This window comes from Ixodes scapularis, unplaced genomic scaffold (genome assembly GCF_016920785.2).
Source record: "Ixodes scapularis isolate PalLabHiFi unplaced genomic scaffold, ASM1692078v2 PGA_scaffold4__175_contigs__length_147842914, whole genome shotgun sequence".
Classification (NCBI taxonomy): domain Eukaryota; kingdom Metazoa; phylum Arthropoda; class Arachnida; order Ixodida; family Ixodidae; genus Ixodes; species Ixodes scapularis.
Genome location: NW_024609879.1, coordinates 66,556,215 through 66,582,157, shown reverse-complemented (window position 1 = coordinate 66,582,157; position 25,943 = coordinate 66,556,215). Strand labels below are relative to the sequence as shown.

The 25,943-nt window shown below is 46.8% G+C and overlaps 1 protein-coding gene across 4 annotated transcripts in view; it reads right to left on the bottom strand.

The window, feature by feature from the left end:
- Positions 1 to 25,943, bottom strand: part of LOC120844741 (insulin) — a 48,236-nt gene that overhangs the window by 7,883 nt on the left and 14,410 nt on the right. Inside the window, exons 1-3 of one of the 4 annotated variants that reach the window (XM_040216671.3) lie at positions 3,076 to 3,214; positions 2,797 to 2,997; positions 789 to 1,091 (exon numbers count right to left, since the gene is read on the bottom strand). The exons of 1 other annotated variant lie outside the window; for it this stretch is intronic. In XM_040216671.3, coding sequence (XP_040072605.1) covers positions 904 to 1,091; positions 2,797 to 2,980 — 372 coding nt within the window. In that variant the 5' untranslated portion in view covers positions 2,981 to 2,997; positions 3,076 to 3,214 and the 3' untranslated portion in view covers positions 789 to 903. Of the gene's footprint in view, positions 1 to 788; positions 1,092 to 2,796; positions 3,017 to 3,075; positions 3,215 to 25,943 lie in introns of those variants that run through there. 2 more of the 4 variants (XM_040216670.1, XM_040216669.1) reach the window with 2 other exon arrangements.

The following is a 25,943-nucleotide window of genomic DNA, read 5'->3' as shown; positions in this document are numbered from 1 at the left end:
TATATATTTACTCACATATTTAAACAATAACTGTGAAGATATGGCCTGGAGCGTTTACGAAGTCCGAACAAACGCGAAGCGGGCTTATATTTAGTGCTTCGTATCTCCGTTTACTGTGTCTCTTAAAATGCTTCATGGGTTGCCGGTTGTGAGAGTTTTCATCTGTAATAACGCGTTAGCTTTTCTTCTGAAATCACACTCGTGTCCATTTAGAAATGTCCATCGGCACATAGTCACCCCACCTATTCCTTCTCGAAGCCTACTCTGGTTTTTTTATCCAAAAGCGAGAGGGCCCACACTCCACTACTAACTCGAATGTAGAGTGGCTGCTATGGGGCGACTGGAAAGCGTATCCGATTGGTGTGTTGACCGCGTCCTCAAATGCGATCCCTCTAATTACGCCCCGCCGCGTTCCTGGCGGTTCCACAGCAGCGGAAGTGGACACGGAAGAGCTGCTCTGCCGCAGCTCGCTCTGCAGCTTGACAGCCTTGACTGGGTGCTTCAACAGCGAGGGGTTCGCACGCCTCGAAGACAGCGCCACTCTATTTTGCTAGTACATTTTGCCGGAACTTCTACAACCAACCGCCAAGATCGCGACATGACACGCAGGCTCCCGACGTTGTTTGTCGCCACATCCGGTCGGCACCTCTCTCGGTGCAAGGGCGGTACGGGACACTAAACACCCCAGTCGAAGACGCTTTTCAGGCACCGTAATGGCAACACCCTCGGAACTCCGCGTCCGCCTGCCGACATGGGCAAAACGAAGCAATTTGACAGCTGACATGTCCCACGATACAAGTGTCAAAAATTTATGGTTCCGAAAGTGACATTCGACACTCGTGGCCTTTCCCCTTTGTCATCAATTTATGTAGTGTCCGTTGTCAGTCGCTCGATCGTAGGCCTTTATGATGGGCAGTAGCTCTGGGCCTCCATGATACTGCACGCCTTGTAGCAACACTCGAACACTATTCCGCCTTGAAAGTTGCGTTTCCGAAGTAGCTGGCTGGCCGACTCCGCCCGTAGAAAGCCTGATGCAGGAGCCTTGTCGGTGTTCTCGATGCCAGGGGACACCAGAGGAAACAGTCGCTGACCTGCGGAACACGGTGTCAATTGGTGAGAAAAGTTCAATACAATTTCGGCCGCCTTGTTTTCTTACGCAGCATCTGTGTAGCAAAGTATACTGCGAGGAGCTATGTTGTGTACTTCACTGTTTGGCTGCGGGACATATTTTGGTTCGTGGCAACAGCCACCTTTTACTCCTTTCCGCTTTTAGTCGCCTTTTTAGGGGCTTCGCGTAAGAACAGTCACGTGACTCATGATATCAAACTCGCACAAAAGGGGCGACGACAAATATTCATAGAGCCTGTGTTAGTGACAGGAACCCCATAGCGTTCAGAAAGACAAAATGCACTTTTGTACCTCTTCGGTGAAAGCAAGACGAACAGACTTAGCCACCACCTAACCTACGCTCGGGACTATTCTAAGAGGTATGTTTGGGCTAGGTCGATATTGGACATCTTTATGTAAAAGCAGCGCCATTGGACTAGGACGAAGACCTGTTCTTGTTTTTCGTCATTATCCAGTTGCGCTGTTTTCACCTAAAGATGTTAAAGTATTCACACTTCATTCCACGAATCGTCTTGCAGGCGCCGCCCTTTTCTTACCCAGTTCAGATCGGGTTCAATGGGAAACAGTTAAAGGGGTACTCCGCCGATTTCTTCATGGTCCCCGATTTGCTTGAAATTTTGCTAAACTCGCCAGACAACATCGCCAAAATAGTATCCCAAATATTAGGTCAAAATAATTTTTTTTCACGAAGTTATTGAATTTACAATTTTAGTCCTCACCGTGTTTTTCAAACTGAAAGTCTCTACTGGCTACAATGAAAAAGTGCGTCATTGGAAGTGCAGGGGTTAACTCTTTGGACTGTAGAATTTGTTCCCAACTAATTCGAAGCAGTTTCATGGTGTCAAATGAATGCTTTGGAAGCTCGCTCCAGTCCCCGCGCTCCAGCACGGAACAAATGATTGGCATATTCTATTTTTTAGACTGCTCGCCCGACTGGCAAGCTAAACTTCCAGTGACGTCACGGCCCTGAAAAGGGCGGGTATATTTGAATGTTTGTTTTTGCATCATTTTCATTTGCCGATTTCGCAATAACTATTATGAATTTCACGATACTAAATAGCATACCAGAAAGGGCAAAGGCCGGGGAGTCAGAAAATATAGTTAGTTGAGGTAGCTCAAAAATCGGCGGAGTACCCCTTTAAGACTTGAGAATTAAGGCCCGTTCACACACTTGTGACAGACTATGATCAACTAAGAGAAGACAGGTTTTTAAGCCTCTTACGACGGCTTACGACCGGATGCACTGCTTCGGAGTCGTTGATAAGCCATCCGAAAAAGGATTAAAAACCATCCTTGTCTTAATTGATTGTAGTCAGACACAAGTGTGTGAACGGGCCTTGTTCCTGAGCTTTAGACAACGAGTCATCAAGCTCAAGCAATATTATTTGGCTTTGCGACGGGTCCATTTATCATACCTGGCGGAGGAAAAAGAGTTTCCGCCATATCAAACGAGGCTTCAGATTGTTCGCAAAAATGAGTCGAAGCAACGAGATGGCTGAAGTGTCGGTTCTCTTCAGAATATACCTAATGCAATGGCTCCAGCTGCTTCCGGCACGTCGTCCTGCACATTTTCACAAAGACTAGCAAGTCTGCCGGCACTCGGACGGCAGCATTGACGGCACCGTTCAGCGGCCGAGCAGAAACAACACTACACATCGGCTGACTCACCGATCAGGGACCGCTTGGGCCCGGTGTTTTCGTACGGATCGTAGAACTCTCCCTCGCAGACGAACTCCATGAACTCGAGCAGAATCTTGCCGCAGCGCCGTCCTGAGCCTGCGGCCGCGGGCGCCACGAGCGCGCTGGCAGCGACCAGCGCCACCAGGACGGTGTTGAGTGCCCAGGAAACCATCGGTGCGGCTGTCTGACCTGCAACGGGGGGACCCATGAGGCGTCGAGAATCAGGCCCTGGTCGTGGGAGGACGGCGTCCGGAGGCGCCGACTTACCGGCAGAAGACGCAGGCGGTGCTCGGAGGCGGACCCTTGCACACGCGCCTCTGGCCTCACGCGTCGGAAGGACACGCTGCTCTCAATGAAGACTGTCTAATCTCCTTGATAACCACACGTCAGAGCGCAGCAACTCCTCGAACAACGCTAGCGCCGACAACCGTCAACCCCACGCAGTCACATGGACAAGGTCCAAGAAGTCACAGAAAGTACCCTCGTCAAAACCCCCCTCGCAGTGAGGTCGACAAGGCCCAAGCAGTTACAAAGTTCCCTCTCTCTCTGTCCCGACACACTCTACTGACCTTGAAAACCTAAACAAAAAGAAAAGACCGCATCTCTGCGTCCAACACAATCGTTTATCGCCCTTTCGACGGGATATATATTTTTTTTCTTTGTCAAGTACTGAAGCGATTGGGACACTGGGGAATTGTAGTAGACCGTTTCCTCAGCCCGCTAAGCACCCGGATAGCGCTTTGTAATCCGTCAAAAGACCTTGAACTATACAGAATAGGCTGGCGGCGCGCATGCGCAGCTGCGGCGTTTTCTTCAGGGATACCGTAGCGGAAGAGAGAAACGGTCTATTACAATTCCCTATTGTCTTGGGCAGACTTAACGCTTATTCGTGGGCTCTGCTTCTTTTTAACAGCTTGGCACGTTGGTTAATGGAAGAAATAACACAATAAAAAAAGGAAGGGAACATTAGATTTGGACCAGATAGCAGACGGGACATCGTCAGTCACGGCACGGGCCGCACAGTCATTGCTCGACGTATAGCAGTGCAACTTTCCTCCACTCTGGAAAGCAATTGGTGCACTCATCGAGGTGTTTTTCAATTTCAGAATTCGGCGATTCTAACACCACCGCTCTTTCATGTTTTAGGCGAATCCCGCAGAAAGGCTCATTGCAAAACCGACGGACGCGGAGAAAAGCTCACCGAATTTGTTTTCTCTTCATAGCGAGGCTGTCAGATAAGCGTAACAAATATTAATGTATTACTATTAAAGTACTTCAGTTTTGTTGTTTTCGTAATGTTTGCAAAGCTTAGAGGGTATATTGCTCCCAAATGAATAATTGTGGGCGAGGATCTTCTGTGGATTACTCTGTAGGCAACGAAAGCCTAACTGAAAACTTTATTCATTTGGAAAGCAGGAGAAAGTTCGAAAACTTAAAGGTGCCCTGCAAGAACTTGTTTACTGGTTTTTAATTTGCACCAAATCTGAGTGCACTGAACGTAGTAACTGAATGAAACTTTTCTTTTCTCGAATTTCGCTTTATTTTAAAAGTTATAGGCAAATTAAAATTACAAAACAAGCAAAAAATAACTTCCTTCATGTCGTCCTTGGTCGCTTTAGTGGTCGTTAACTAGAGGTTCTCTCAGCGAGCGCTCACGGCTGCCGCACTCCGTGTCGACGGCGCGAGAGGGCGCCACTAAAGCATGCTTTGGCTAGGCTGTATGAAGCGGGCAGCCAGGGCAGCTCGCATTGCATTTGCTGAGCGATTAAACACTAATTCAGCATGACACTGCATTGGCCGCAAACGACAGCAAACACGGGTAAAGATCAGTTCGGAATGGGAGCCACTTCACGCTGCCATACCGCAAAACAGCCAAGTCGCCAGACAAAGCTGTTCGCCGAAGGCCTTCGGAACGCTCGGAGCCGGTCGGATCGTCCAGTCTATACGACCGCAGCGCCGCCGCGTACGTCCGGGACCTTTCCGTGTCCAACGCCTGATCCCACTACTCCTTTCTAGGGGTGTCGCGAACTTTTGTCGAACCGGATTTTTAGGTCCAACGTGCGGGGTTCGACCTTCGAACTTTTCACCAGATTCGACCGGTTCGACTTTTGGACACTGTGGCCAGACCTTGATACAAGCATGTCTAGGTTTGGAAAACATTTTTTATATGCAATTGACTCCGTAAGTGTGACGTCATGGGTCCAAACAAACCGTTGCTAGGGTCGTTGTTATGGACAAATACATGTGGCTAGGTTTCGCTACGAAAACCCGAACGTTCAAAAATCAAGAGTAGGTTTTAAACTTCTAAAAATTACAGATATAGAAAGCTTGAATGTCATATATGTTGCGACAGAAGTGTGTCGGTAATCGCTTGTTTCTGAAATATTTACGACTGCAACTTCCGGTCCTCAAGATGCCTGCAGCAGACGACGAATGCAAGAAGAATGCCGTCTGCCAAACAGCCGCCGGCCAAGCCGGCGCCGGCGTCTGAATCGGGTGATTAAAGACGATATTCTGATATTGCATTTGTTTGAAATATAATGAGTTTCAGACGCTTATAAGAATTCATAGTGGGGTGCGATGCAAAATATGGTTTATCGAAAGTCCGGGCGTCGATCGAGATGATCGGCTGCAAGATCGCAATGCACCCGTGGGAAAAGTACTTCAGGCGATCGGTAGAGATCCCACATTTTGTTTGCGGACTCGCGTTATGGAAGGGTGCTTCGTATCTTGATTGTAACCATCGCGTGGAGAAAGATTCTTGCAGTTTCTTTAGATTTCCGCAAAACCACAAAACGCGAAAGAACTGGATAAAAAACGTAAGTTGAGTTTATTACAGATTGTACTCTCATCGCGGGTTCGATGGAGATCTTCACCGAAAGAGCACATCCACTAAATTTAATGTATACAAAAAAAAAAAAAAAAAACGTTGCAAAATAGACATGCAATATTTTAATAACCTGACAACCTCAATAATAATAATAACAAACGACTTATCTCGATGGCGTACGATTTGTTTCTTATGCTGGCCTGCGCTACGCCGGTAATGCACTGTAGGTCGTCGTTGTAACTGATCTGCATGACGTGGTTTGATTTTACGGAATTTTCGCCCCTCTGAACTAAGCTGGGTTCTTCACAGAAAAAAACGCACATTGCGGAAGCCTCCGCGGTCAGGGCGATGCACTTGCTTGTGTTGCTCGTTTACCGACGCAATTCACGCTCGCTGCAACAGAGGCCAGCAAATCTGTCGTGTCGTCTGCTACCAAAGCAAAGTGGAGTGGAACACTTCAGAAATGGCTTTCATCGTTGCAATACGACGCTGAAATGACAATAACATCTTCATAATTAGATATCAAGAAGCTAGGTTGTTTACAAAAAATTATTTACTTACTTATAAGCGAAAATCTAGCCTCGTGTGGAGTCTCCATGCATTAGTCCATAGCAACGTCCCTAGCAACGGTTTGTTTGGACCCAGACGCCAAGTTGTGACGTCATCACTTACGGGGTCAATGGGTTATTTTATTTTATGAATAGTCGCAATCAAAAGAAATCAATTCTTATCAATGAAGAAGTTAATAACTTAATTTTTTGTTCTGAATTAACTGAAAGAACCAATCAGCGCTGCCCTTAATTCATCCTTTAGCCATCACCATCCAATCCGAAGCCAACTGGCCTGCCTGTCGCGCAGGCGCACACGAGTCGAACCTCAATACAAGGTTCGCCGAACTTTTCACTAAGAGTTCGAAAAAGTCGAACCTGGTCGAACTCGAACCGCGGCCGGTTCGCGACACCCCTACTCCTTTCTAGTATGCGCCGCCTTTTCCACCGCTTGGTGGCGGGTATGTCGACGGGTCATTTGATACTCTACTGTAAAGGGCTTCACCCTATGCCTACCGAAGACAACGTAGATTTAATAAAGTCATTGGGTTTTAGAGACAGCGAAGGGAGAGTGGATTTCAAGACTGTAGAGATTACCAAGCAAAGATTAAGTGAATGGTGGCAGAAATCGAGAGAAAACTAGGTATTTTCTTAATCACTGATGGCAAGGGGGTTTCATAGCCTCACTTTCTTTGCACTGCGGAGTGAATATAGATTTCACATTTAAATATTCTAAGCTTAAATGGTAAAACAAAATGGCTAGGTGGCGTAAGCTACCGCCCGATCCAAAGGGCTCAGCCGTATTCATCCATCCATCCATCCATTTCTCGTTTCCATACTTTATAAACTACATTTGTTTGTTTTCTGATCTAAAATACTGAACAGACACTACATTTTATAAATAAATGAAACGGTTCGCGCCACTTATATTTTGTGTTTCGACGAAAAGGAAGCCTTTGGCGGCTCTGACCAGTAATAAGTAGGGGTGTAGCGAACCGGCCGAGGTTCGAGTTCGACCAGGTTCGACTTTTTCGAACTTTTAGTGGAAATTTCGACGAACCTTGTAATGAGGTTCGACTCGTGTGCGCATGCGCGACAGGCTGGCTAGTTGGTTTCGGATTGGATGGTGATGGCTAAGGGATAAATTAAGGGCACCGCTGATTGGTTATTTCAGTTAATACAGTACAAAAACAATTAAGTTAATAACTTATTCAGTGATTAGAATTGGTTTCTTTTAATTGCAACTGTTCATAAAATAAAATAACCCTTTGCACAAAAAAAAAGTTCTCCAAACCAAGACATGCTTGTATCAAGGCCTGGCCACACTGTCCACAAAGTCGAACCGGTCGAATCTGGTGAGAAGTTCGAAGGTTCGTCGAACCGGTTCGACCCAGTCGAACCCCGAAAGTGCGACCTAAAAATCCGGTTCGACAAAAGTTCGCGACACCCCTAGTAATAAGCCCAGGACCAAAGACGTCGCATATCGCGCGCTTTCGGCACCGCCTATCGCCCCCAGGTGGAGGAGGTTTTCGCGCCGTCCGGTTAAAATATGATGCACTGATACTTATGGTGAATTCCGCTCGCAGATCTCGAGCGCTCCAAAAGCGCTCCATTTGGAGCGCGCATATTCCGCTCGCAGATCTGGCTCGAGTTGGTCATCTTCCGCTCGTAGATCTCTGGCAGTACCCGCTCCACGGAGCGCCCCAAACTCCGCCGAACTTGCTCTGCGGGATTTCACAGATCTCTCCGGAAATTGACAGAGCGGCCCACGTGATTTCCGTCTAAATCGGCGGCGCGCATGCGCGGCGAGGTTGGAGAGATCGGCGGGCCGGTCGGGCCACGGTCGGGTCGTGGAGTTGGATCTGTTCGGGTGCGTCGGTTGTTTACTCTGGACTGGGACGGCTCGAACGCTTCTACCTCGCGTAGATCAGGGATAAAAAGCCGGGAATGTGGAGCGTGGCAAATCGTAAGCGCTGACATCTGTGATCACCGAGGAAGAACGAAAAAGAGAACGACAGAAAAGCCGGAGGCAGACGCAAGGTTAGGCCTATTCATTCTGCAACCAGTGATTGTTTACCTTTTTACACTGCATTCCATCGGCGTTTTCCCGTGAAATAAAGCAAGAAGTGGTTAGGCAACGACCGCGCAAGTGATGGTTTGTTACCTCTGTGTTTATTAAAGTCGTACTAGCAATCTGAACTCCACCGCTGGCAATCGCTGTCCGTGCCCCGCCGCTTCGAGGCGGCCGAAAGGTATGTGACGGTGCCGAACGCGGACGTCTTCGCTATTTGTGACATGGGCGCCGTGCCTGTGTCGCGTGTTACTTCTGCAGCTAAGCAGTGAAAGTCGTCACTGGTCGTCGGAAAGATCAGCCGGCTGAGGCGTTGGTGGGCTGGTCAAGTTCGAGCAGCGGCCATTTTGAACGGCGGAAGGAGAAGGGGTGGGGAGGGGTGTGGGGGAGGTCGCTCCAAAAATGCAAGTTTATCTTCCCCTCGTCGATACGGAGCGGGTCCCACGGAGCGGAATTTCGCCTCCCTCGCGGATTTTGGAAAGCGCTCCAGATCTACGAGTGGAATTCACCATTAGTTACTCTCTCCGTGCCCGCTGGCTTGCTCGAACCCCAAGGGCCGTCGCGGATTATAGTTCACTGCTTCTTCAAAATCAGTAGCTAATTCTCTGTCCTCGTCCACTTCACTCCGATGTGGGGTTGACGTTTTTTGAAGATAAGTGGAGAACGTTCTTTTCTGACCGCTCGGACCTCGTCCACGTGTGGGGTGGATGCTGGTTGGCGTTAACGCAGTTTGAGGATTTGTGGCCTATATAACAAAGACGCTTGAAAATAAATTTTGCTGCTGAGATTAGAGGCGGTACGTGTTCTTTTGTACCTAGTCCCATGGCTTTTTTATTTCACATTGATGTTTTACCAGCTTGCCTGCGCTGTAACCCTTTATTTCAGTAATATATATACAGTGATGCCCCGTTAATATGTACCCCGTTATGGGGGGACCTACCTTTCAACATAAAATTCTGCCTCGTCAGTTTGGACTATGGAACCGCCGCTTTGGGAACGAACTTGGTAAATACATTATTATTTTTCCAGTTATTATGGACAGAAGCTTCTAAAGACAATCCACAACACTCCCCCGTCCCCTAAAAGAGGAGCCCCAAAAATAGATAGCGAATATTTTAGGGCACAGAGTACAGCCAGAACTTCACCATCGTCTGTTGGTTTTTTGAGAAATAGATAAGACCTGGGCAAAAAAAACTATATTTAGATTTGTAAGTCAGCAGGCGAGCTCGTGCAATACTGACATGGTAACCCAGGAGCGGGGTGGAAACGGGACGGACACGAAGCTGTGTTAAGGCTAGCCCACATGGTGCGCTTTTCTCCGCGTCTGCGTCGCGTCTACGCCTGCGCTTTGACGTCACTTCCGGCGCCGGGACGAAACGCAGCGTTTTTTGGCGCATCCGGCGTATCTGGAGGAGCCAGATATTTTGCGTCCACGCGTCGCGTCTCGCGCTGCGTCCAGAAGGCAACAACCAATGAACCGCCGTGTTCACTAGTTGCAAGGAGCGTTTGAATTTTCTCCACTGTAGGACTGTAGTTTTCGCCACAGACCTCGCGACAAAGGCGATAATAATAATAATAATAATACTTTTTATTTTCACATATTGCGATACCCACTCGGCAGCCTGCGAGGCTAGGCAAAAAGGTCGAGACCCTTACGCAGGTGGGCCTGCTAGCCCGCCGCCAAGTAGGGAAAGGGATACGGGAAAGAAAAATAAATAAAACACTCAAAACATAAAGATACACACAAAAACGGGTAGCAGCCCTGTGCCATTCCAAGGCAAAGCGCACGCGCGCACGCACACGCACACACACACCCGCGCGCGCGGAGTTTACAAAATTTGCACGCTCGCGGCCTTAAATAAAAACGGCTTTTAGGCCCCGCCAACGCTAGCAGCAGGGCGAACACGGGTAGTTACGTCCTTCCCCCCGCGGATATCAGTTTATCATACCTTTTACACAAGTCCAGGGAATCCTCTCTGTTCCGCGGGAGAGGCTGACGCTGCTTCAGCGGAACAGAGAGGACCTAGCGAAGTACAAAAGCGTCCTGCACTCTCGCAGGCCAAATGTAAAGAATACAAGGACACCGAGAGACAAAGGTACAAAATTAATACTACCGGCAACGACTGCAACAACGTAACCACTGTAGCGGCCAGCGGCCAGCTGTAAATGTTTTGGCGCGGGCGATGGTGATGCCAATGTGGGACCGGACATTTCATCCAACGCCGTTTCGTCGAACGCCGTTTCATCGAAGCCGTTTCATCGAATGCCGTTTCATCGAACGCCGTTTCATCGAACACCGTTTCATCGAAGCCGTTTCATCGAACGCCGTCTAATCGAACGCCGTCTTATCGAACGCCAGGGTTGCATTCCCGCTTCCTAAAGCTGGTCGGAGGTGCCCATCCCGAGTTCTGGAAGTTTTTGACTTGCATCGCCGCAGAACATCAACTGACGTAAGACAAGCTGGAGGCGATGCCGAGTTCCCAAGCGCCTCCTCGCCAGAAGAAGGCCATAGCGGTAAGAAATGAAAAGGCCCGCCTTTTTTATGAGAACCGACGGAGCATGGCTGTGGGGGACTTTTTGAGAACAATTGCTCATCATTACAAACGATGAATGGCTGTCGCACGAACACATGAACCCCCGAAAGTTTTCAAATAAAATTTGAAGTGACGTACTTACTTTTGACTTCATTGAGTCTTAGAACTAAAAATACAATGTTTCGCTGTAGTTTCATAAATAGCACTTCAGCTTTAGCTACTGCAAGCTTCGGGCAGTAAAAAAAGTATCAATAGAAAGACATGAGAGGCTATAGGAGGCTCACATGGCTAAAGTTGTTGCGCCTGCGCAAAACCTAAGTCGCCTTCTGGCCTCCATGAGTTGGAGTGCGCTCTTACCGGGAGTGCGACTTTTTATTTATTTGTTACAATACCCTCAAGGCACATCGGGTAGTACAGAGGGGGTGAACAGATAAGCACAATATGCGAAAGAAACATAAAAATCGGTACAAATATCCTCATGGGTTACTTGCATCAAAATAAATTGTAACAGCTACAAGTTTGGACAGTAAAAAACCTGACGATGAAATGGGTGAATGACACAAAAATGCACTCGATCCGTGCATAAAAGAGCATCTTTCACACTTTTTTATATAAAAGACATTCGATGAAACGGCCGTCAGCGATTCGATGAAACGGCGTTCGACGAAACGGCGTTCGATGAAACGTCCATTTTTTCGATGAAACGGCGTTCGACGAAACGGCGTTCGATGAAATGTCCGGGAACGGATGCCAATGGCGTATCGAAACGTGGATGAGGCGTACGCACTAAAAAGGATGAAAATTAGTGAAATTGAGCTTCATTGGGATTGCTGTAATAAAAATGAGTGCTTACTATTACTAAAATTAAATATTACGGCATGTAGCCATTATTTACCGCGCGATTTCCATTTAATGTTTGCTTTTGTTTCTTAAGCGCGTCTGGCTAGGTTGGGCAGACGCTTCGGAAACGCAGACGCGAAGCGCTGCGCAGTAGCGCTGCGTGTGGTTCGACTGGGCGCACGCGTCCCGCTTAGCGCGCGCGCCAAGCCGAGACACGCGTCTAGACGCACTGAAAAACGCGCCATGTGGGCTAGCCTTTAGGATCTTTGTGTGGTCCGTCACGTTTTTTCCGCGCTCCTGGGTTACCATGTCATTGAGTTTGTGTTTTTATAGGCGGGGGATTAACCAAATTAGTAATTTGCTTCTTTCTATGTGTGTCACGGCCATGAATGGCAAACCTCGAGAACGTTCAAAGGAAGAACAAGCGCCTTAAAGACAAGAACAGATAAAAAAAAAAAAATGACACCCAGCTTTACTTACACCTCGATTGTTTACTGAAAAACACGCACCAATTGTAGTCTTCATCGGACTCTCGGCACAGCGAGGCGAACTCATTATCAAATAAGTGACATTCGTTTAGCAGACTGTCTGTCCCCTCGCACTTATGTTACACGCTTCCCTGCACCTATCTGATAAGGAGATTGCCTTTCTCTACAAATCATGCGTGCTTTTTAATAAATTATCCAGTTGCGAGTAACGCTCGTTGATGTCTTGTTCTTTGTTCGCCTTGCATGCGCTTGTTCTTGATTCAGTGTACGAACTAGCCCAATTATCCATTTCGCTCCAGAAGATAAACAGGTAATATGTAGCCCTTGTGTATAAAGCTAAAATAAGGACACTTCACTACATCGGGCATGAAGCCGAAGCGGCAAGAGACAATGACAAACATAAAGCGTACGAAAGGCGCTTTTCTAAGGCCGCAGGAACGTGCCATGAGGTAGCAAAGGCATGCCTCTCTGTCTCTTGCTACCTCAAGGCCCTGTCTTTGCATCCAGAAATCAAGCACATTAACGCTTGATTTCGAGGTAAGAAATCGAGCAGCAGAGCGTCTGCGCGCACGATAGGTTCTGCATTTGTTTGTATAAATAAACAGTGATTTTGTGGCAACGTTTAATTATTTATTCGAGAGCGTGACCTTGATTCGTCCTCACAGACAACGTTTTTTTGTGAAACGGATGTGTTCATATTAGAGGGACATCACTGTAGAAATAACTGCCGGCGCGAGGCAGTTTATACTAAAAGTTTTGTGTTTTCGGGGTTTTAATTCGGTGTTTTGGGGTGTAAACTGTTGGCGTCGGGGAAAAAAATCGGCCTTTATCGGGGCTCGAAAAAGACGGGACAAGGTCATCGGTTTCCACAATCTCCAGGCAACATATGCGTGACCTAAATACTGCCAAAACGTTTCGGTGCCGGTATGAGAGTGAAGCGGTACAACGGGCGTGGCTCCCGAAGAAACAAGAGTGCAGCTCAGCCATAGCCTCCACATTCAGCGAGGGCTGTGTTTCGACCAGACAAAAAGTAGGGCTGTAGAAAACGATTTCTTCTCTCATAGCTTGGGATTTTCTTATTCAAGGACAAATCAAACTCGGGTTTCTAGGTTTTCCACCGAATAAAGTAAAATGGGGTTTCGAAGTTTATCGGTATTTATCGTAAACACGGAACCCTACCTATATCTAGCAACCGGAGGAGCGAAGCCTCATCATAATTGGCTTCGCATATTCATGCGAAAATCGAGAGTCAACTACGCTCGTTGCATCCACAATGCACGACGTTACGCTTACTCGGTAGATCAGCGTCTGGAGTGCCTTCTGCCCACGAAAAAAAGGCGCCGCGCCCCCATGCATGTGTTTGACGTGCGACCCCTTTGCTGCGGGCAAAGGCGGCTTCACTCGAAGAGTGCGCCGTCGCCACTCCACGGCCGGTCATTATGTATCATTCATTTTCCCGCAGCCCATTAGACAGAGGTGATAGAGTGCAGAAGACGATTTTTGAAATGGTCTTTACACCAACTCAGCCTTCTGACGTCATGACACTGCGGTGGTGCTGCTGCAGGCAGCGCGCATACGCTTCACCTCACACGAAAATATTTTGTGCGCACCCGCACTGCACAGCATGGACAAACGTGCGCTTGTCTGTAACCCATGCCGCTTTTTCGAGCGGCAGTCGGTCCACCGGCAGAATATCACCTGCAAATATACACCTTTCCAAAAAACGCTACTAGGCCGCCGCCATGTTGCTGATGCTGATGCGGCTGGTGCGACTCTCGCGCCCTCTATCAACTAGGAATTTTCTGCCACTCTCTGGTACTGTGTAGACCCGCTCAGCGCGGTTCTCTACCTACGTTTTTGCGGTTTTGCATTTGACTTTTTCTCGCCTCTCTTGAAAGTTTCCACTTAATTTTTTTTTTATGCGTGCTGCGTACCCTTTTTGTGTTATCTTCCATTGTGAGAAATAAGGCTGGTAAGTGCCTGCCATTCAAGCTTTTCTGCTCGACATTCACGGGAAACGAAGGAGGCGAAGGACGTCGAACGACCCTCGACGCGATTTGGCGAACATTGTTCTCCCCCCTCTCAGAGATACTCCACGTGGAATCCTCGGTCATCTCCAAAAATGGCTGTCCGGGTAGGGGTGAGAAACGGGTCAGTCGCGTTTGTTTCTTTGCCTTGGTGCGGTTGTGAAAAAAGGAAGCTCTCCCCAAAACGTGCCCCAAAACGAGGTCATCTCGGATTCCGTCCGATCGTCAAGATGTGGCCTGTCGTCGACTGTGACTGTGTTATTTGAGATCTTTCTCAAATAAATTCTTTTCGGATAACGCTGCATCGTATGGTACGTAAGATATAATGTTCGAATGTTAACACTTCCTCCATAGACCGATCTCACCAGGAGTTGCACGACGCCACCGCCGCCGCGGTGCATTCTGGTACCTGTAGTTCTCCCCAGTTTTCTGTCCGCGTTAAGGCGCGTTGTACGCCCGGTGTTTGGGAATTTTCAAATTAGCACTAGTCTTTAAGTCGGCCGTTTATTCATTGTTTTTAATGGGTGTCTTCACCCTGTTCTGTGTGAAGGTGCTACAATAACAGCACCAGGCAAAAAGGCATCGGATTTTATGTCTTCGCGAAAGAAAGCAGCCCACGAAAAGGGTGTCTAAAAAGGTAAAGAGAGCGGTAGAAGAGCGGCAGGAAAAGCGTTTTTAGATTTGTTTCGTTATTTGATTGATAACTTATATTTACCCCATTGCACGACAACTAAAGAGAGTAAGCTTACACAGGGCATGAGACGTAGTAGGGCGTGCTAAAGTGTTCCGCAGGTTAAAATCTCCCTGAGCACTCGCTCCGTAGCGGTATATCCGTTGGTCTATCTCAATCGGAACTTCCACACTGCCTTGCGGCGACCGTTTTTAATACAATGTTTGCTTGATGCATTTTGGTGGTTACAACTGTTATTGATGCATTTTGGTGGTTACAACTGTACTTCAAAAGATCAGTACAATCACTGAAAGAAGAGCAGCGATTCTCGGTATGTATAACTTGAAATAAAACGACTTTTTCCAAATCAGACTTAATTTTTTTTTGGTGGGCTATTATGCCACAACCTGATTTTGGCTGGCGTTACTGATTCATTCTGTATTAACACCAATCGACACAGCGGAAAAAAGCATTTCCTGCCGGGCAGCTCTTACCGTTCGGAGCTTGAGCAAACCAAATAAAATTAACTAGAAACCACACAAAAGTTCATCTCTACCCGAAGTTCTCAGGCATCTCGCGTGGTTACGTTTCATTTTGACAAATGCGAGTTGTTACGGCTCTTCAGGCAGGTTCTTTTTGTGGATCGTTTCTTTGTGTGTAGGCTTCCCCCCGCAGGTCATATGTACCCTGTCGCACAGGCTGTCAACCAGAATAAAACAAGTTTTAGAAAACTATCGCTCTCCGAGAATGTCTGTTGAGCTCGTCTTACTTCATTGTCGAATAAAAGTTATGCCCAAGCCTGCGCACTACATACCTCAGTTTTCCACCGACACATTTGACGCTGTTCCGCGGTGCTACACCGAGCATATGGTCCCTCGAATTTTGTTCTCTTTCACGTTGAGGTAGATATTCACTTGCTTCCAAGTTTATTGAGAAGTAGGAGCACCCGGATTGCTCGAGGGAGTAGCGGCCTTGTTGTTTTTGCCGCTGTTGCAGTAAGACCACCGCGTCAACGCCGTGGGTTCACGCGCGTTCACGAAGGCGAAGAAGCGGACGACGACGAAGCAGACGACGAAGCGACTCTAAAGCGATAAGACGACTGAAACTGTTTTTTTTGCGCTTGATGGCAAACTAAGGCATCACAAACAACACAATATTATAAAGTACTGATATCAAGGAGAATCCAAGCTAACACCAGGACTTCCCAAACTATGATGTACGCCCACGTGAGCCCTATTCAGCCGGGAGGCCGGAGAGCGATGACTACAAGTAGCATGGCGGCGGCAATACTTCCGGAATGCGCGCGCCTGCGCAGTTCGCTTGGTGGCATCGGTCTCATCCGTGTCCTGTCCATCGGTAAACACGTTATTTGTGAGCTTGAAAAATGCATGCATTTGGGCCCTCTTCTGTTGTAATTTATTTTTGACAGCAAAGCGCTTTGTCGTTTCACATGCGGCGAATCCCGCAGCACCATCAAAACTTATCGAAAAAAAAAAAAAAAAAAAAAAAAACTAGAACTAGACATTTCAGTCGCATTCGTTCTGTCGCGCGCGTAACCCACAAAAATAGTTAACAGTTTTTTTTTTGCTTTTTCTTCTTTTTTCAAACGTGGCACAATGCTTTCTTAATGTCCTCGGGAAAATACATGTACCATGAGACACAAAATATAGCGGGAAAATACGAGAATTTAGCCGCCAGCAGCGTTTGAAACTGCGCCTACGCAGGCTGCGCATATTGAAATCACAGTCCACTCGGTTAGGGTTAGGAGGGACGCAGGTGAGAGTCTAGCCTCAAACTCAGTGACTGGGCTCGAAAACGGTTTGTTGCCCCTGGGGTCGAGTGTTTTTTGGCAGTAGACGCGTGGTTATACCCAGCGAATGGTGGACAACTGCCGGCATTATTTTTTGCCTGGGCTATGATTTTTTTTTCATACTTCGCCGCATCAAAAAGCGTGAGCGTGTCAAATAGCGCGAGCTTTCGACACGCTCACGTGTCAGAAATACCACGTAACTTCAAAATCTTTTTAGGCCTGCACTTATCGCAATTACCGGGTCAACGTTCGGTCTAGGAACCGCTGCCGTTTGAACGAGCAGACGACAACAAGCAGAAGCGTCTGAGAGAGCAGACGAAAGCTCAAACGACCAGGCGGCGGTTGGAACTTGAAGACGCACTGAACGTCCGCAAGCGGTGAGTACAACTTGGCGGTTTTCCTGCGTTCATGTTGGGAAAAAAACAAGTAAATCTGACAACCGCAAGTGTCTGTGCATTCAACCCAAAGTTCTTCCCGCACACGCGATTGTGGTCCGACGGCGTCTGGTTTTCCTTCTTCACTGCCCCTATGCGGAGGGCAAGTCCGTCTGCTTCTTGCGCAGGGGGGTAGCGGTGACGTCAGAACGCCGAACCCTGATTGGCTGATCGCGACCCCCTATCTGAGCGTCGTCTGCTCCTTTGCAACGTCGTCTGCTCGCAACGTCGTCTGCGTCTGTCTTACCTTTCCTGCGACTTTCGGAAGTGCAGAGGCCAGAGGCCAGGTTCACGTAACGATCTTACGCCAAAAATCTTCTCAAAACGTGAGAAGAAATTCGTATTCACGAAACGAGATTATCGTAAGTTTTACGCAGGTTACGACGAAATCCTACGACAGCTCCGAAGCTGTCTAAAGTCCCGTTCACACTCTTGCGACCGAGTACGACCGAGAGAGACCAGACCGGTTTTTAAGCCTCTTGCGATCTCTTAGGACCAGCTCCGCTGCATCGCATCCGGTTTTAAGAAGTCGCAAAAGGCTTAAAAACCGGTCTGGTCTTTCTCGGTCGTACTCGGTCGCAAGAGTGTGAACGGCGCTTTACGCACTTCTTACAATCACATCAGCATGGCCGACAGCGTCGCGGTCGCGACGACCAACGGACGTTTATTTTTCTACGTGCGCTTCTCACGCGTCCCAGCTTCAAGCAGCAAGAAAAAAGTAAAAAGTACTTGAAACAGACCACGACGAACAAGAACGCTGGATCCACATACACCCGGGAGAAGCTCCAACGGCCACGATTCGACCGACAACGACCAAGCGAGCACGGCAGATAGGCCTAGCAGGCACTCCGACTCGGCGACCGTCTGCCCACGACCGGCTGGCGTGCTGAATGGAATTTGCCCGCGCGACCCTTGTGAACCCTTCTCGTCTTATACTTTGATCGCTGACCTCAATCAATCTCTTCCTCTTGTCATCTCCTTGTTTTCCGAGGGAACGGTGACTCTCGCCGGTAAAAAAGCGGTGAATCTCCGACAGACACAGGAAAGGGAAAGCAGCTATCGCTTTGACTAGCAGACGTAAAGCAGACGACGTTAACTGCGCCAACCCGCCGACGCCGTTAAAGAGTGAGGAGTCTCGCCGCACACGAAAGGAGGGAAAAAGTATTTGGGAGGGAACTTGCATACACTAATCACCCTCACTCTCGGTTCTTAGCAAACAAACCTCGGCGCCTCGGGACACCTCGCCAGTGAGTCCTTTGACTTCCCTCCTTGGTGCGCGTCTGCTAGTTGTCAGAGAAAAACAACGCACCGCTCGAGTTATTTCGTCTGCCCTCTCTGAAAGGGAAAGCCGAGCTCGCTCGTAAAGACCTGCACTTCCGAAAGTCGCAGGAAAGGTAAGCCAGACGCAGACGACGTTGCGAGCAGACGACGTTGCAAAGGAGCAGACGACGCTCAGATAGGGGGTCGCGATCAGCCAATCAGGGCTTGGCGTTCTGACATCACCGCTACTTCCTTTTTGATGCGCAGAAGACGAAAATGAGCCCACTTGCGAGGCGTATTACGTTCTCGTACTAACCGACCAGGTAGAAAACACATGAAAACTGTCCTTCAAACTTTTCCCGGCTCTTGTCGTGCACCCCAGGCGCGGCGTTTTGACGAAAAGAAGAATTGGTTGTGTCGTCTTCGTGCTGTGTGCTTTTGGTGTCGGGCGGCCATGTCCGCAGCTTTGAGAAATGCTCTGTTAACGTTGTCGGGCGATGTCGAATCAAATCCCGGGCCTTTCGATGAAGTCCAATTAGCAAGCATGGACGTCGTCCTCGCAAACGTACTCGCTACCGTTCAAAGAATAGAGGAAGGGCAGAGCGCCGTGCTTGCCGAGATAAAGGAACTCCGGGAAAAACAGAAAGCGACAGAGAATGATGTACGGCTGTTATACACGAGGGTTACTGCCATTGAAACTGAAACGTCTAAAAAGTCTAAAACAGTAGAAGCTGGAGCTAATGCCATACCAATTGAGAATTTGACAGCGGTTACATCCAAGCTTAACGACGTACAAGCCCGCTGCGACGACGCTGAAAATAGACTTAGGCGTTGTAATTTGCTGTTCTTCGGTATTGCAGATAGTCCAAATGAATCGTGGAACGCACCCGAAGCTAAAGTCATCGAGTTTTGTGTGGGGCAACTTGGTATTGATCTTACAACTGATGTTATCGACAGGGCCCATCGCTTGGGTAGGTTTGCACCCGGCAAAGATCGTCCCATTATCGTTAAATTTTTGCGGTCTAAAGACAAAGAAGGTATATTGAGCTCTGGGTACAAATTAAAGGGCTCGTCTTTCGCCATCAGGGAAGATTTTTCTTTAACTGTGCGTACCGCAAGAAATAAACTGCTTGAATTCGCGAAAGTAAAACAGGTTCCTTTCAAACTTCGCTTTGACAAGCTAAGAATCGATAACAAGGTTTTTGAATATGACCCCGCTTCTGGTTCTGTCAAGGAATCCAGATAGCAACGCAAGTGCAACTCTAATCCCGCGCGCTGTACAAAGCCTTCTTTTTCTGCAAACACACGACGTGAGGAAAGCCTATCTATATCTTTCACTAACATACGCAGCGTTCTTTCCAAGCGAGACGAACTAAGCGCGTTCATAACTGATAGCAAGACAGATATTCTTGTACTAACCGAAACAAGGCTGAAGCCAGAACACAATGATGACGAAGTACTCAATGACAGTTTCAACTTTGAGATTTATCGTCGGGATCGATTAGATAAGAGGGGAGGGGGGGTGTTAATTGCGACAAAGAGACCTACGTACTAACAGTGTTCATGTAGATAGTCATCTTGAAATTCTTTGGGTCTCGGTATATTCAAACGTGACGATGTGTCTTCTTGGCGTTTGTTATAGGCCACCCGATTGCGATGGAACGTTTTGTAGTGAACTACAGAAATTGTTATCTGTTTTAAAAGCCGATTTTCCCAACGCCGATATTTTTCTCTTCGGCGACTTCAATTTTCCCAACGTCGATTGGTCTACTCTAAGTTCATCCTCCCAAGAAGCGCAGATGTTTGTCAATCTAACTCTTGATTTCAACCTTGTTCAGATGATAAATGAATCGACACGTGTAAACAATATTCTTGACCTTTGTCTGGTATCAGTCCCTGAGATAGTTAAGTCTGTCTCTGTCATCGACGGGTTTAGTGATCACAAGCTGATTCATATGACTGTATCACTTGCACCTAGTAGGAATATTACTGGTTCCAAATTTATATTGGATTACAATAAGGCGGATTTCAATAAGATTAATGCTGGTCTTTTGGAGTTTTTTGAATCTTATGTTATGGGTTTTTCTTGTCGTACAGTTGGTGACAACTGGAGTCTTTTTAAAAATAAGCTACTCAAACTTACTACTACCTTTGTTCCACGTGTTCGCATTCGTACCAACAGCAATAAACCATGGTATAATAAAACTCTGCACACAATGAGTAACAAAAATAAAAGACTGTTTAAGGTGGCAAAAAGTTCTAATTCTGAAACTGCTTGGTCTAACTATAACGCCTGGGCCAAACTTTATATTAATAGTTTGCGTTTCTTTAAAGACAAATTTTACAGCTGCGACCTCCCAACAATATTAAAGAACAACCCAAAAAAGTTTTGGAAGCTTATTTCCCCTAACGAGCCATCCCGTTCAATACAGTTGACAAGCATCGACGGTAATATTATCCCCGATGCCGAATGCCCCTCGGTTTTTAATAATTTCTTTTCATCAACGTTTACAAACGAGGATATTATGAACGTACCTTCCGTACCAGAGCTCAATTTTAGGTATATGGAGCCTATTCTGATAACACCATCAGGGATTGTAGACTTGATAGATAAACTTAAAATTTCCACCTCTGCTGGAGTCGACGCAATTAATTCAAAGATATTAAAAAAATACTAAGGAAGTTGCAGGTGAAATATGCTGTCTATTATTCCAACAGTCATTATCCACTGGCTGCATCCCGCATGAGTGGAAAATTGGGAGGGTCGTTCCGATCTTCAAAAGCGGTGATCGTCATTCAGCGGAAAACTACCGTCCCATATCACTAACTAGTGTTGTATGTAAGTTGTTGGAACATATAATATTCTCTCATGTTGCGTCACATCTTGAATCTAACAATTTCTTTTATAAATATCAGTATGGTTTCCGAAAAGGCTTCTCGTGTGATAGGCAACTGCTCGAATTCACTCATGACCTTCATGTTAATATGAACACTAACTATCAAACCGATGCCGTATTTCTTGATTTCTCTAAAGCATTTGATCGCGTACCTCATTGCCGTTTAATATCTAAACTCTCCTCGCTCAATCTTGATTCTCTAACTCTCTCGTGGATTCGAAACTTTCTCTCTCTCCGTTCTCAGTTTACTGTCAATGGAGATTTTCAATCTGACATTTCTAACGTAACTTCGGGAGTCCCTCAAGGCACCGTCTTAGGGCCTCTTCTGTTTCTTATCTATATTAACGACCTTCCTGATTCGCTGTCCTCTAACATACGTTTGTTTGCAGATGACTGTGTGCTATACCGAAAAATTAATCATCCAAATGACCATCTAATCCTTCAGTGAGATCTCGACAATATTCATAATTGGTGTGACAAATGGTTAATGCCCCTAAACACGTCAAAATGCAAATTACTTAATTTTACTCGCAAAAAAACCCTTTCCTCATTCCCCTATTCTCTTGGTAACACGCCTGTTAGCGTTGCTTCTTCTTACAAATATCTGGGAGTTCACCTCACTTCTAACCTCTCATGGATCACCCACGTTAACAACGTAATTGCTAATGCTTCTCGAACCCTCGGATACATTAAGCGTAACCTCAAGGCAGCACATCCTCAACTCCGTAAACTAGCCTACGAAACTTACGTTCGCCCAAAACTTGATTATGCTTCACCAATCTGGAACCCCCATCAAGTCTACTTAACCAAACGTATTGAAGCCGTCCAAAATCGAGCGGCACGTTTTATAACATCGAGTTATTCATATAACATAAGTGTCTCTACTCTAAAAGATCAGTGTTCTCTCCCTCTACTCGAAAACCGCCGTAAAATTGCTCTTCTGTGCCTCATCCATAAGCTCTACTATCACGATAATAATATACCTTTTCTTGAGCCCCCTAACAGATCTTCCCATCGAACCACTAACAGCAAACGTTTCAAGCACCTAACCGGTAAAACTAATGCGTTTATTAACTCCGCTGTCCCGCGAGGCATCCGCGATTGGAACGACCTTCCCAACACCATAGTCGACATTAGTGACGCCGGCCTGTTCCGTGAGGCGATTTCTACATTGTTTTCATAGTTGGCTACCTTATTTTTATACTTTATTATATATTTCTTTTTTTTTTTTTTTTTTTTTTTTTTGTCGAGTGCTTACATAGACGATATGTTGGTGATTTTTGACCTCATTTGTTTCTGTGTGGATTTTCCCTGCTATTTTTATAGCGTTTACAAATGTATAATTGATGTGTTTTTTTTGTTGTTTTTTTTTTCGCTTCGTGCGGTGTTCTGTATTTTTGATTTTATATTCCTTGCCCCCCCTTATGTAATGCCCATTGGGCCTTTAAGGGTTGAATAAATGAAATGAAAGGGTAAAAGCACAGGCGAGCTGGTGAAGAACTTCCATCGTAAACCGAAAACACACACCAAAAAAAAAAAAAAAAAAAAAAAAAAAACGGGCAAGACAGCAAGTTTTAAACACAGCTTCTCCAAGGTCGAAACACCTCCTCTCCACTCCATCAACGACATCTCAAACTGAACCAATGAGACATGCTCCCTCCCTTCCTTTCATACCAACCAAAAACTGACCCAAAAACTGAACTGACTGACTGGTTGTTGTTGTTTTGTCCGTTTTTTTTTTTATTTTGCCGTGTCTCCGGTTCACGATGGAAGTTGACGAAAAGGCAGGTTTTTGTGTCGTTTCTTCCAGAAGAACGCAGGAATGCGCGTCCCGCATGGTGACTTCCACCCTCAGCCTCAGACCGGAAGAGCGCTCGACGTGCCATCACCGCGCCGTAAACGCGCGTAGTGCCCCTAGCGGAGAAACGGGCATTCGACCGTAATACGCGTTCGACACCTTTTCACGTGCGAAGATGTGGCGGCGGAAACGCGCACGCACGCTACTTTGGTTCTTTGAGCAGACAAGTTGCAGGGGGACTGATGTTGCATGAGGGTTGGGGTAGACCTGCAAAAGCTGATCGAGCTGTTTTCCGCTTCTTATATAAATTTACTAATTCGAAGTTAGGAACTATATATATATTCGGAGTTACTAATTCGAAGTTTTTTACGACGTTTCGAGTGGGGACCGCTCTGATGAAAAGCGGTCCCCGCTCGAAACGTCAAACTTATATTTGATGTAGATCTAAAGAAAAACATCTAATTTCAGATATTTATCATTGTGATTTTTTTTATTTATTTGTCCACCTATTTCGCAATTTTTGATGAAGAACAAATCTTGCATTTTGTTTTGCCGCCACCTACTGCCTATCGGCAATGTGAAATGTGAAAAAAGGCAATTTTCACGTGAAAAAAAAAACCCTGATTAAAAACAAAACATATCTAAATTTCCGGATTTAAACGTCAATTGACCAGTGATTCTATGAAATATCATCTATACCTGCAATGGCCACGAAACGTTCTTGGAGAGCATCTCTCCAATGGAGGAGTCATGCATATATCCGCGAGTGTGGGATGGTATTCCAGTCCGCCCCGTTGGCGCTAAAATGTAGGCGTAGGCGTCACTGTCCCCAAAACAAACACAACGCGCAAAGCGGCAGTGTAAAATATGTCCGCCGTGTCGGTACAGTGAGAGACATGGTCGGAGACCACACTTTTTGCGTCGTGCGGCGCGGCCCATTGTCGTCGCTACTTCACAATACAACGGCCAATTGAAAAAACTCCGATACTTTTTGGTCAGGAGGCACGGCACATTGGAGCACTTAACAACGCAGCAGTTCATACTAAGGGACCTTAGTTCACACTGTCGACCCATCGCGGACCCACCGCTTTGACTTCATTGCAAACCAAGGTATACGGCGTGGTTTCGTTGAGCTGGGCTACTCACAGCCTACCTTCGATAACGGACGCGCAGCGGCGCGCCGGTCGCATCGCACTGATTATATACGACCTGCATGGGAGTCCTAATAATGAACACTTTATTTTCATTTCCGTATCAGTTGTAATGACGGGGCCGAGAATAGAAGCCGCGATAGACGGCTTGACAAGCTCTCGGCCCCAATGACACCCTGCCGCCCTCACAAATACCTCACAAAGCAAACGTTCGCATTAACCGGTTTGTAGAATAGACCTTATGCATTTTTGGCGCCGCCTATCTGCACGATGCCGAGAATACCGGGCTGCAAGCCTCAAAGATGGCGGACTCTTCGTCCGAGATTCGACCCAACTCTGGACGAGGAGCTTCAAAATCGCTATGACCGTTGGTTAAAAAAAAATATTTCTCGCACGTTGACATTTGACAAGGTCTGTTATCGATCACAGTATACAAGCATTAAACGTTCGTTGAATCTCTTACTTCCAAATTAGCGAAAAGTTTTTTAAGCAAATAAGGAGCTCAAAAGACGAGTTCCGGAAATTTCAGAGTTCATTATCCAAACGCGGAGCTTCACGATTTCACCGTAAAAAGCACTTGTGTTTGGCTGGGGTGCAGGTGCCAGAACTGGAATAAGACTGGAGACATCGGGAAACATTTCGTATCAAGAAAAAAGCCCGAAGGAGGGAATTATTTTAAATGGTTTGTGCAGATCAGCGAATTTGCAAATTCGAATGCGAGTGCTGCATCAGAGGTGCTCAGAATGACGAGAAACGCTTTGGGTAAGCTGACGCTCCAGTGCGATCTAGATGCATCGCATTCAGAGTGGCCTCCTACCGCATCCCAAAACAGGGATGGCGAGCCGCCATTTTTGAGGCAGTTTGAATAATGTTTCCGATATTTCCAATAGATTGCGCCACAATTATAAATACGGTTTATTACCCGAGGCTTGGGCGTTAAACCCTAAAAACCGTGGAAGGGAAAGAAAGTTTGCCTAAAGACAAAAAGACTCAACCCATTCACTCCGCTTAAACCCAATACTTGTTGAGAGCCCAGAACAGTTTGGCCCTGCCACTCTCCTCTGAACAAAGTCAGTTTGAACAGTCTCACCAATCACCCCCGCATAGACGCTTACAGACACAACAAGGAAGCCTTCCGCGGAACATATGCGTCACCGATCTTCACTTCAACACGTCCCCCTTTCTTTGCAGAAAAAAGCATTTAACAAAAGCAAAAACACACACACAAGAAAAAACTCAATTTTGTAGAAAGGTTTTGGGAGCGTTACTGAGCTGCTAAGACGTTTGGCTTACGCAATTGCCTATCGTCTTTATTCTAACCGTTTCTTTAAAAACCCATTTAATGGCATTGCTTTCTTTGTGCACGACTTCTGATTCAGACAACTGCATTGTACAATTACTGCACTCCCGGGCATGCATCGCTACTTAGTTGATGCCGCACGTCTATAAAGTTCGGAGAATCTCAAAATATTTTGCGACCTCGTCTGATCCGACGTCAACACTTTGTCGGGTGTGAGAAACCCCCCCCCCCCCCCCCCCCCCCCCCCCCCCTATCTTGTAAATGCGTCGCGCCGTCTTGCGTTTGATTTCTGTTACCAAGTTAAGAAGAAGCAAGTGGGAACTAAAATTAGACCGTTAATACGAAACTGTGGAGCCGGCATCCTTCATCTTTGCTTGTTTTGTGTCTAGATAATGTAGGCTTCCGCACTGATAGGCTAAGCTATGCGGACAGTGGGAACCGAACTCGAGATTGTGCGACTATATTTAGTTCTCTCAC